Genomic DNA, 13,486 nt, shown 5'->3' with positions numbered 1-13,486 from the left:
CCCCTGCCGCAAACCTACATTCACTGAGAACCAATCACTTTCCTCTCTTCCTACACGTACACATGTCTTACATCCGCGATAAAAACTTTTCACTGCTTCTAAAAACTTGCCCCCCACACCATATATTCTTAATACCTTCCACAGAGCATCTCTATCAACTCTATCATATGCCTTCTCCAGATACATAAATGCTACATACAATTCCATTTGCTTTTCTAAGTATTTCTCACATACATTCTTCAAAGCAAACACCTGATCCACACATCCTCTACCACTTCTGAAACCACACTACTCTTCCCCAGTCTGATGCTCTGTACATGCCTTCACCCTCTCAATCAATACCCTCCCATATAATTTACCAGGAATACTCAACAAACTTATACCTCTGTAGTTTGAGCAGTCACTGTTATCCCCTTTGCCTTTGTACAATGGCACTATGCAAGCATTCCGCCAATCCTCAGGCACCTCACCATGAATTATACATGTATTAGATAACGTTACCAACGAGTCAACAATACAGTCACCCCCATTTTTAATAGATTCCTCTGCAATACCATCCAAACCTGCTGCCTTGCCGGTTTTCATCTTCGCAAAGCTTTTACTACCTCTTCTCTGTTTACCAAATCATTTTCCCTAACCCTCTCGCTTTGCACACCTCCTCGACCAAAACACCCTATATCTGCCATTCTATCATCAAACACATTCAGCAAACCTTCAAAATACTCACTCCATCTCCTTCTCACATCACCACTACTTGTTATCACCTCCCAATTACCCCCTTCATTGAAGCTCCCATTTGCTCCCTTGTCTTATGCACTTTATTTACCTCCTTCCAAAACATCGTTTTATTCTCCCTAAAATTTAATGATACTCACTCACCCCAACTCTCATTTGCCTTTTTTTTTCACCTCTTCTACCGTTCTCTTGACCTCCTGCCTCCACTCATTTGCATCTTTTCCTTGCAAAAATCGTCCAAATTCCTCTCTCTTCTCTTTCACTAATAATCTTACTTCTTCATCCCACCACTCACTACCCTTTCTAATCAAACCACCTCCCACGCTTCTCATGCCACAAGCATCTTTTGCGCAAGCCATCACTGCTTCCCTAAATACATCTCGTTCCTCCCCCACTCCCCTTACCCCCTTTGTTCTCACCTTTTTCCATTCTGTACTCAGTCTCTCCTGGTACTTCCTCCACAAGTCTCCTTCCCAAGGTCTCCTACTCTCATCACTCTCATCACCCCAACATTCCTTCTTCTTTTCTGAAAACCCCTACAAATCTTTACCTTCGCCTCCACAAGATAATGACCAGACATCCCTCCAGTTGCACCTATCAGCACATTAACATCCAAAAGTCTCTCTTTCGCGCGCCTATCAATTAACAAGTAATCCAATAACGCTCTCTGGCCATCTCTCCTACTTACATACGTATACTTATGTATATCTCGCTTTTTAAACCAGGTATTCCCAATCACCAGTCCTTTTTCAGCACATAAATCTACAAGCTCTTCACCATTTCCACTTACAACACTGAACATCCCATGTATACCAATTATACCCTCAACTGCCACATTACTCATCTTTGCATTCAAATCAGCCATAACTATAACCCGGTCTTGTGCATCAAAACCACTAACACACTCATTCAGCTGCTCCCAAAACACTTGCCTCTCATGATCTTTCGTCTCATGCCTAGGTGCATAAGCACCAATAATCACCCATCTCTCTCCATCAACTTTCAGTTTTACCCATATCAATGTAGAATTTACTTTCTTACACTCTATCACATACTCCCACAACTCCTGTTTCAGAAGTAGTGCTACTCCTTCCTTGCTCTTGTCCTCTCACTAACCCTTGACTTTACTCCCAAAACATTCCTAAACCACTCTTCACTTTTACCCTTGAGCTTCGTTTCACTCAGAGCCAAAACATCCAAGTTCCTCTCCTCAAACATACTACCAATCTCTCCTTTTTTCTCATCTTGGTTACATCCACTCACATTTAGACACCCCAATCTGAGCCTTCGAGGAGGATGAGCACTCCCCGCGTGACTCCTTCTTCTGTTTCCCCTTTTAGAAAGTTAAAATACACGGAGGGGAGGGTCAGCTTTATAAGATATTATAAGATATTATAAGATATTAACATTTGCTTGGAAATTAATATTCAAATGAACGCTAACGTCTACAACTTCAAACTGACATAAGCGAACTAATGGACTGGACTCGTAGGAGGAAAAGGAGATTTGATATCGATAAGATCAGTTGTAGATGTAGGTGGGTCAATCGAATAGGTAAACTATAATATAAAATCTGTTGAACTACAAAAGGTAAAAAGACTTGTGCTTAATTATTTCTGGTGACCTCTAGCTAAGTGAACAGTTCACAGAAGCTCTTAAAAGAAGAAAGAAAAGTCTTGTAATCATATGTAGGGCTGTCGAGTGTAATTCTGGGGAAATCATCCTTATTCTTTACAATTGATTGGTGAATTATCTTGAATACTGTGTTCAGTTTTGGTCACTCTAAAAAGAAGCGTAGATAGAGAGAGTAACTCGTCCGAGTACCGAGATGATTCCCGGACTAAGAAGCAAATCTTATGAGAGCCAACTAAACGACTTGTATCTATCTAGCTTATTGGAGGTAATCTGATACATGTGTCACAAATGATTGAAAACTGATGATATTGATCAAACAAGTAACTTAAGACATGATTCGTCTGATTTGACTTATAATGATGAAAATAAAATTGTGAGCAAGCGTTTTACCTCGGTGGCAAAATACTTTTTCTAAATATTTATTTGAAATTTTTTATCAAATGGAATTTGTACGATTTTTCAACACTTATTGCACTAATCCGTCAGCTTCCGATCTCCTCCACCACTAAAAGCAGCCCCGAAGGCACACAGTGGTCTACCACTGTTTGAAATTCCTTTGTATTCCTATGTATCCTAGAGTGTGATGCCAGCGCCCAGAGCTTAAGATCACAGTTCTCTGCTTAGCACAGGATCAAAGTTCTGAATATACTCTCTTGGATTATAGTGATATTAATATACTGTCTTTGCTTATTATGATGATAATGATAATGATTATAATAATAATGCTGATAATAATAATAATAGTAATGATAATAATAATAATAATAATAATAATAATAATGATAATGATAATAATAATAATAATGATAATAATAATGATAATAGTAATGATTAAAATAATAATAATGGTAATAATGATAATAATATTAATAATAATAATAATAATAATGATACTCTCTCACCCCAACTCTCATTTGCCCTTTTTTTCACCTCTTGCACCTTTCTCTTGACCTCCTGTCTCTTTCTTTTATACGTCTCCCACTCAATTGCATTTTTTCCCTGCAAAAATCGCCCAAATGCCTCTCTCTTCTCTTTCACTAATACTCTTACTTCTTCATCCCACCACTCACTACCCTTTCTAATCAACCCACCTCCCACTCTTCTCATGCCACAAGCATCTTTTGCGCAATCCATCACTGATTCCCTAAATACATCCCATTCCTCCCCCACTCCCCTTACTTCCATTGTTCTCACCTTTTTCCATTCTGTACTCAGTCTCTCCTGGTACTTCCTCACACAGGTCTCCTTCCCAAGCTCACTTACTCTCACCACCCTCTTCACCCCAACATTCACTCTTCTTTTCTGAAAACCCATACAAATCTTCACCTTAGCCTCCACAAGATGATGATCAGACATCCCTCCAGTTGCACCTCTCAGTACATTAACATCCAAAAGTCTCTCTTTCGAGCGCCTGTCAATTAACACGTAATCCAATAACGCTCTCTGGCCATCTCTCCTACTTACATAAGTATACTTATGTATATCTCGCTTTTTAAACCAGGTATTCCCAATCATCAGTCCTTTTTCAGCACATAAATCTACAAGCTCTTCACCATTTCCATTTACAACACTGAACACCCAATGTATACCAATTATTCCCTCAACTGCCACATTACTCACCTTTGCATTCAAATCACCCATCACTATAACCCGGTCTCGTGCATCAAAACCACTAACACACTCATTCAGCTGCTCCCAAAACATTAAATTTTAGGGAGAATAAAAAGATGTTCTGGAAGGAGGTAGATAAAGTGCGTAAGACAAGGGAGCAAATGGGAACTTCAGTGAAGGGCGCAAATGGGGAGGTGATAACAAGTAGTGGTGATGTGAGAAGGAGATGGAGTGAGTATTTTGAAGGTTTGTTGAATGTGTTTGATGATAGAGTGGCAGATATAGGGTGTTTGGTCGAGGTGGTGTGCAAAGTGAGAGGGTTAGGGAAAACGATTTGGTAAACAGAGAAGAGGTAGTGAAAGCTTAGCGTAAGATGAAAGCCGGCAAGGCAGCAGGTTTGGATAGTATTGCAGTGGAATTTATCAAAAAAGGGGGTGACTGTATTGTTGACTGGTTGGTAAGGTTATTTAATGTATGTATGACTCATGGTGAGGTGCCTGAGGATTGGCGGAATGCGTGCATAGTGCCATTGTACAAAGGCAAAGGGGATAAGAGTGAGTGCTCAAATTACAGAGGTATAAGTTTGTTGAGTATTCCTGGTAAATTATATGGGAGGGTATTGATTGAGAGGGTGAAGGCATGTACAGAGCATCAGATTGGGGAAGAGCAGTGTGGTTTCAGAAGTGGTAGAGGATGTGTGGATCAGGTGTTTGCTTTGAAGAATGTATGTGAGAAATACTTAGAAAAGCAAATGGATTTGTATGTAGCATTCATGGATCTGGAGAAAGCATATGATAGAGTTGATAGAGATGCTCTGTGGAAGGTATTAAGAATATATGGTGTGGGGGGCAAGTTGTTAGAAGCAGTGAAAAGTTTTTATCGAGGATGTAAGGCATGTGTACGTGTAGGAAGAGAGGAAAGTGATTGGTTCTCAGTGAATGTAGGTTTGCGGCAGGTGTGTGTGATGTCTCCATGGTTGTTTAATTTGTTTATGGATGGGGTTGTTAGGGAGGTGAATGCAAGAGTTTTGGAAAGAGGGGCAAGTATGAAGTCTGTTGTGAATGAGAGAGCTTGGGAAGTGAGTCAGTTGTTGTTCGCTGATGATACAGCGCTGGTGGCTGATTCATGTGAGAAACTGCAGAAGCTGGTGACTGAGTTTGGTAAAGTGTGTGAAAGAAGAAAGTTAAGAGTAAATGTGAATAAGAGCAAGGTTATTAGGTACAGTAGGGTTGAGGGTCAAGTCAATTGGGAGGTGAGTTTGAATGGAGAAAAACTGGAGGAAGTGAAGTGTTTTAGATATCTGGGAGTGGATCTGGCAGCGGATGGAACCATGGAAGCGGAAGTGGATCATAGGGTGGGGGAGGGGGCGAAAATTCTGGAAGCCTTGAAAAATGTGTGGAAGTCGAGAACATTATCTCGGAAAGCAAAAATGGGTATGTTTGAAGGAATAGTGGTTCCAACAATGTTGTATGGTTGCGAGGCGTGGGCTATGGATAGAGTTGTGCGCAGGAGGATGGATGCGTTGGAAATGAGATGTTTGAGGACAATGTGTGGTGTGAGGTGGTTTGATCGAGTAAGTAACGTAAGGGTAAGAGAGATGTGTGGAAATAAAAAGAGCGTGGTTGAGAGAGCAGAAGAGGGTGTTTTGAAATGGTTTGGGCACATGGAGAGAATGAGTGAGGAAAGATTGACCAAGAGGATATATGTGTCGGAGGTGGAGGGAACGAGGAGAAGAGGGAGACCAATTTGGAGGTGGAAAGATGGAGTGAAAAAGATTTTGTGTGATCGGGGCCTGAACATGCAGGGGGGTGAAAGGAGGGCAAGGAATAGAGTGAATTGGAGCGATGTGGTATACCGGGGTTGACGTGCTGTCAGTGGATTGAATCAAGGCATGTGAAGCGTCTGGGGTAAACCATGGAAAGCTGTGTAGGTATGTATATTTGCGTGTGTGGACGTATGTATATACATGTGTATGGGGGTGGGTTGGGCCATTTCTTTCGTCTGTTTCCTTGCGCTACCTCGCAAACGCGGGAGACAGCGAAAAAAAAAATAATGATAATAATAATAATAATAATAATAATAATAATAATAATAATGATAATAATAATAATGATAATAATAGTAATAAAGATAATGATTAGAATAGTAATAATAATGATAATGATAATGATAGTAATAATAATAATGATAATAATGATAACAATGATAATAATGATAACAATAATAATAATAATAATCATGATAATTATATCAATGATAAAAATAATGTTGATGATGATAATGATGATAATAACAATATTGATAATGATAATGATGATAATGATAATAATAATAACTGATAATAAGAATAAAGTCTTTATACATAAAGTTTTAAGGACAAATCTAGTGTAAACAAAAAGTTTTCTCTGAACTTAATGATCATTTTCTGTCTATAAAATTTATGTGCATTTTACTCTTGGCTCTCCATGAAGCCACCCACTATGCCAACCAAGATAAATCCTTCACCAGGACCCTCGCCACTCACGTGGATTTATTAGAGAGTTTAACGTAACTTTATGGAAGGCTAGATAAAAACTACAGCAACCAGGAAGATAGGTGGTGCCACTTCTGTAGATATCCTTCACTACGGTTTATGAATAATTCATATGTTCATGTTGATGTTCAGTGTGTTCTTGTTTGTCTAGAGATCCGTTGTGCTTAGTGCCTCCAGTTCAGATGTTGAGTATATCCTTGTGTGTTGACAGATCCGTGCCCATTGCGTGTACCCGTGTGAGTGTGGTACCATGCCGGAGTGCCATCCGGGAGTGCCAGTTTTGCGGGACGGGTGTGGCTGCTGCTGGCGGTGTGCAAAGCAGGAGGGAGAACCGTGCGACGGTGCCAGCCTCTGCGACTCCTCCAGGAACCTCACCTGCGTCTACAGTACCAACCAAGACCTTTCTGGCACCTGTCAAGGTCAGCTCTGGTTGATTCTCCGTACTGGTTCCTTTCACGGTGAGATGTGCTATGCTCTCATTTAACTACATTTATTTACCCTAGATAATATCAGTCTTTATGTGTTGTACTACAGCAATTTCCCCAGTGATTCTTGGTAAGGTTAGTATTAATGATTTCCAGTAAGCCTCAGCTCTACCGACCCTTTTTAAGGCCAGTGTCGGTGTCTAGTGGAATATTACTACACTGCTGACTCTTATTAAGGTACGAGTCATAGGGTGGGGAAGAAGGCGTAGGTTCTGGGGGCTCTGAAGAATGTGTAGAAAGAGAGAACGTTATCTGTGAGGGCAAAAGTCGGTATGTTTGAAGGAAGAGTAGTCCCAACAACATTAAACGGATGCTAGGCATGGGCTATATATAAGGATGTGCTGAGCAGGGCAGGTGTGTTAGAGATTAAATGCTTAAAGACAATATGGTGTGAGGTGGCTTGATCGAGTAAGTAATGAAGGTGTGAAAGAGATGTGTCATGATAAAGTGTGGTTGAGAAAGCAGAAGACGGTGTGCTGAAATAGCTTGGGCTTATGGAGAGAGTGAGGAAAGGTTGAAAAAGAGGATATTTTTATCAAAATTGGAGGGAAGGAGAACGGAAAGACTAAGTTGGAGATGGAAGGATGGAGTAAAAAAAGATTTTGAGTGACTGGGACCTGAACATGCGGGAGGATGAAAGGCATGCACCGGATAGAGTGAATTGGAACGATGTGGTATACTTGGGTCGAGTGTTGTCAATGAACGGAACCAGGGAATATGAAGCGTCCGGGACCTGGTTGAGGTTTTGGTCCATTACATATGATAGCTATAGAATGAATGTGAGCGAATGAAGCCTTTCTTCGTCTGTTACTGGCGTTACCTCACAATGGCGAGAAACGGCGATCAAATATGAAAGTAAACATACGTTTAAGAGAGAGAGAGAGAGAGAGAGAGAGAGAGAGAGAGAGAGAGAGAGAGAGAGAGAGAGAGAGAGAGAGAGAGAGAGAGAGAGAGAGAGAGAGAGAGAGAGAGAGAGGTTTATGCCTTCTTTCTTCATTTATATGTATGATACTAAGCTAAGTCAAAGCAAGCTTGCCTCTTCCATAACCTGTTTCACTTTGCTACTTGAATAAATTTTTTCTTTCAACACAAACATATGTTAATCTCACCAGTGACACTTGTGTAAGCAATATAAAATAGCTGAATTTGTATATTTTCATTACTCTTCACTGTCAACTCTTATTCATCTTTCGCGATAATATTCTGTAGCATTACGACACCTAATGACCCGAACTTTGAGGGCGTAAAGTGCTGTTTTCTGTTAAGAAATATCAAGAGAAAGTGTCCTGTGCTGTGACATGACAAAGGTTCGTGTTCTGGTCCCCCAGAGGAGCGGCCAGCCAAATGCATAGTCAACAACCGGTCCTACGATAACGGAGAGAGCTTCACCCTCGACTGTCGCACCCAGTGTACCTGCCAGGTGGGTCCTCCCATTGTTGTCTGTCTGCTGCACCATCTGTACTTTCAAGGTACACTTGGTGCAGCATTGCTCTCTCTGTCTGCTGCACCAGCTGTACCTTCCCAGTATATCATATCGTTTCAATTTACTCCATTCCTTGCACGCCTTTCACCCTCCTGTATGTTCAGACCCCAATCGCTCAAAATCTTTTCACTCCATCCTTCCACCTCCAATTTGGTCTCCCACTTCTCCTCGTTCCCTTCACCTCTGACACATATATCCTCTTTGTCAATCTTTCCTCACTCATTCTCTACGTGCGATCAAACCATTTCAATACACCTTTTTCTGCTCTCTCAACCACACTTTTTTTATTACCACATATCTCTCTTACCCTTTCATTACTTACTCGATCAAACCACCTCACACCACATATTGTCCTCAAACATTTTATTTCCAACACATCCACCCTCCTCCGCACAATTCTATCCATAGCCCACGCCTCGCAACCATATAACATTGTTGGAAGCTCTATTCTTTCAAACATACCCATTTTTGCTCTACAAGATAACGTTCTCGCCTTCCACACATTCTTCAACGCTCCCAGAAAGTTCGCCCTCTCCCCCACCCTGTGACTCACTTCCGCTTCCATGGTTCCATCCGCTGCTAAATCCACTCCCAGATATCTAAAACACTTCACTCCTCCTGTTTTTCTCCATTCAAACTGACCTCCTAATGAATTGTCCCTCAACGCTACTGAAGCTGATAACCTTGCTCTTATTCACATTTACTCTCAGCTTTCTTCTTTCAAACGCTTTACCAAACTATGACACCAGCTTCTGCAGTTTCTCACCCGAATCAGCCACCAGCGATGTATCATCAGCGAACAACTGGCTCACTTCCCAAGCCCTCTTATCCAAAATAGACTGCATACTTGCCCCTCTTTCCACTCTTGCATTCAGCTCCCTAAAAACCCCATCCATAAACAAATTAAACAACCATGGAGACATCACGCACCCCTGCCTCAAACCGACATTCACTGGGAACCAGTCACTTTCCTCTCTTCCTACTTGTACACATACCTTACATCTTTGATAAAAACTTTTCACTGCTTCAAGCAACTTACCTCCCACACCATATACTCTTAATACCTTCCACAAAGCATCTCTATCAACTATATCATATGCCTTCTCCAGATCCATAAATGCTACATACAAATCCATTTGCTTTTCTAAGTATTTCTCACATACATTTTTCAAAGCAAACACCTGATCCACACATCCTCTACCACTTCTGAAACCACACTGCTCTTCCCCAATCTGATGCTCTGTACATGCCTTCACCCTCTCAATCAATACCCTCCCATATAATTTACCAGGAATACTCAACAAACTTATACCTCTGTAATTTGAGCACTCACTCTTATCCCCTTTGCCTTTGTACAATGGCACTATGCACGCATTCCGCCAATCCTCAGGCACCTCACCATGAGTCATACATACATTAAATAACCTTACCAACCAGTCAACAATACAGTCACCCCCTTTTTTAATAAATTCCACTGCAATACCATCCAAACCTGCTGCCTTGCCGGCTTTCATCTTCCGCAAAGCTTTTACTACCTCTTCTCTGTTTACCAAATCATTTTCCCTAACCCTCTCACTTTGCACACCACCTCGACCAAAACACCCTATATCTGCCACTCTATCATCAAACACATTCAACAAACCTTCAAAATACTCACTCCATCTCCTTCTCACATCACCACTACTTGTTATCACCTCCCCATTTGCGCCCTTCACTGGAGTTCCAATTTGCTCCCTTGTCTTACGCACTTTATTTACCTCCTTCCAGAACATCTTTTTATTCTCCCTAAAATTTAATGATACTCTCTCACCCCAACTCTCATTTGCCCTTTTTTTCGCCTCTTGCACCTTTCTCTTGACCTCCTGTCTCTTTCTTTTATACATCTCCCACTCAATTGCATTTTTTCCCTGCAAAAATCGTCCAAATGCCTCTCTCTTCTCTTTCACTAATACTCTTACTTCTTTATCCCACCACTCACTACCCTTTCTAATCAACCCACCTCCCACTCTTCTCATGCCACAAGCATCTTTTGCGCAATCCATCACTGATTCCCTAAATACATCCCATTCCTCCCCCATTCCCCTTACTTCCATTGTTCTCACCTTTTTCCATTCTGTACTCAGTCTCTCCTGGTACTTCCTCACACAGGTCTCCTTCCCAAGCTCACTTACTCTCACCACCTTCTTCACCCCAACATTCACTCTTCTTTTCTGAAAACCCATACAAATCTTCACCTTTGCCTGCACAAGATAATGATCAGACATCCCTCCAGTTGCACCTCTCAGCACATTAACATCCAAAAGTCTCTCTTTCGCACGCCTGTCAATTAACACGTAATCCAATAACGCTCTCTGGCCATCTCTCCTACTTACATAAGTATACTTCTGTATATCTCGCTTTTTAAACCAGGTATTCCCAATCATCAGTCCTTTTTCAGCACATAAATCTACAAGCTCTTCACCATTTCCATTTACAACACTGAACACCCCATGTATACCAATTATTCCCTCAACTGCCACATTACTCACCTTTGCATTCAAATCACCCATCACTATAACCCGGTCTCGTGCATCAAAACCACTAACGCACTCATTCAGCTGCTCCCAAAACACTTGCCTCTCATGATCTTTCTTCTCATGCCCAGGTGCATATGCACCAATAATCACCCACCTCTCTCCATCAACTTTCAGTTTTACCCATATTAATCGAGAATTTACTTTCTTACATTCTATCACACACTCCCACAACTCCTGTTTCAGGAGTATTGCTACTCCTTCCCTTGCTCTTGTCCTCTCACTAACCCCTGACTTTACTCCCCAGACATTCCCAAACCACTCTTCCCCTTTACCCTTGAGCTTCGTTTCACTCAGAGCCAAAACATCCAGGTTCTTTTCCTCAAACATACTACCTATCTCTCCTTTTTTCACATCTTGGTTACATCCACACACATTTAGGCACCCCACTCTGAGCCTTCGAGGAGGATGAGCACTCCCCGCGTGACTCCTTCTTCTGTTTCCCATTTTAGAAAGTTAATACATATATATATATATATATATATATATATATATATATATATATATATATATATATATATATATATATATATATATATATATATATATGTAGGTGGAGAGAGAGAGAGAGAGAGACCCGATGACCTAAAGTGAGCCATTGTCTCTTGCCCTCAGAATGGGACCTACGCGTGTGTGTCGCTGTGTCCCAGTGAGAATATCCTACCCAGCGCCCAGTGCCACAACCCCCACCTGGTGACGGTGCCGGGCCAGTGCTGCAGGGAATGGATGTGTGACACCGCCCCAGGTCAGTGGATGTGTGACACCGCCCAGGTCAGTGGATATGTGACACCGTCCCAGGTCAGTGGATGTGTGACACCGCCCCAGGTCAGTGGATATGTGACACCGTCCCAGGTCAGTGGATGTGTGACACCGCCCCAGGTCAGTGGATGTGTGACACCGCCCAGGTCAATGGATGTGTGACACCGCCCCAGGTCAGTGGATGTGTGACACCGCCCAGGTCAGTGGATGTGCGACACCGCCCCAGGTCAGTGGATGTGTGACACCGCCCAGGTCAGTGGATGTGTGACACCGCCCCAGGTCAGTGGATATGTGACACCGTCCCAGGTCAGTGGATGTTTGACACCGTCCCAGGTCAGTGGATGTGTGAGACCGCCCTAGGTCAGTGGATGTTTGACACCCCCCCCCAGGTCAGTGGATGTTTGACACTGCCCCAGGTCAGTTGATGCGTGACACCACCCCAGATCAGTAGATGTTCGACACTGCCCTAGGTCAGTGGATGTGTGACACCGCCGCAGGCCAGTGGATGTTTGACACCGCCCTAGGTCAGTGCTACGCCAGGTCATCTCAAGTCAGAGTGGCTTTTCTGGGTCAGTGTCAACAGTTATTGGTATAAAAAGTCTTGGTAATTATTTCATGTAAAATTACCAGATTACTCAGCCAAACATTTGATTTCATTATATCAGTTTAGTGATAACATATCAGGTCAGAAATCACCGTTAGTTCTAACATATCAAGTATCATATGATATCAGTGATAGTCGGTCAAGTAATTGTTAATGTGTATGAAGCTAGTGCATAGATGGCAGGAAGCGCCAGTTGGCAGGTCATCGTTATATTATTACAATATACGAGCTTTACGTTATGGAATCAATGTGCCAGGTCAGTATCATCCTAGTCATCACGTCACTTCTGCTATAGTGAAATCATACCTAAACGTTAGGTCACTGTTGTTTTATCAACGTAATGTCAGAATCTAAGGTCAATATATTAAGACCAATGCGTCAGTGCTAACTCAGTCTCAGGTCACTGCTAGAGCAGTGTATAACAGTATAACAGGTTGTTGCTGTTCTATGGGTAAGCGCTAGAATGTTAGGTCAGTATACCATGTCAAAGTCAGCATGTTTACTTGGTCTAGCGGGTCGGTGACACTGAAAGTGATCTCTGCCACCATGACAGCTCAGTATTAGGTCAGGTCAGTAAGTTTAGCACCAGGATATCATAAGATTGTTGACTCATTGTCAGAATGTCTGGTTGGCATCCAGAATCACTGCCAGCTATCTGACCAGGTCTGCCAGGTCAATGCCATAAAACCAAATCATCGCAGATTGGGAATCAACCTTTGCGTGGCAGGTAAAGCTTAGGCTGTTGGTCATGGTTAATATATGAAGTCCACATCATCATACCAGATCATTATATATAGTAATTTCTTGATTAGATATACAAGCCAGAGTCAGTATATGAAGATTAGTAACCCAATTCACTGATAATGTTGTATGTCTGTACACTAGATAAGGGTCACATCTTATCAGATTAGCATGCTAATGATTAAGGCCAGAATATCGTGTGATTATGTCAGTATGTCAAGTTATGACAGAATGTTACTATCCATATTTCTATACTACCCCAGAGTAGAGTGCATCTCATTCTGAAAGAGAACACTTCCATCGCATCCGGAACAAATAAATCCTTCA

The 13,486-nt window shown here is 41.9% G+C and overlaps 1 protein-coding gene across 2 annotated transcripts in view; it reads left to right on the top strand.

The window, feature by feature from the left end:
- LOC139754493 (CCN family member 2-like) overlaps nt 1–13,486 on the top strand; it is a 292,459-nt gene that overhangs the window by 263,831 nt on the left and 15,142 nt on the right. For both annotated transcript variants that reach the window (XM_071671759.1, XM_071671760.1), the window contains 3 exons: nt 6,726–6,933; nt 8,328–8,419; nt 11,671–11,800. In XM_071671759.1, coding sequence (XP_071527860.1) covers nt 6,726–6,933; nt 8,328–8,419; nt 11,671–11,800 — 430 coding nt within the window. The remainder of the gene's footprint in view (nt 1–6,725; nt 6,934–8,327; nt 8,420–11,670; nt 11,801–13,486) is intronic.

Source organism: Panulirus ornatus, chromosome 17 (genome assembly GCF_036320965.1).
Source record: "Panulirus ornatus isolate Po-2019 chromosome 17, ASM3632096v1, whole genome shotgun sequence".
Classification (NCBI taxonomy): Eukaryota; Metazoa; Arthropoda; class Malacostraca; order Decapoda; family Palinuridae; genus Panulirus; species Panulirus ornatus.
The sequence above is the reverse complement of the archived record's forward strand: the minus strand, read 5'-3'. Positions and strand labels throughout refer to the sequence as shown.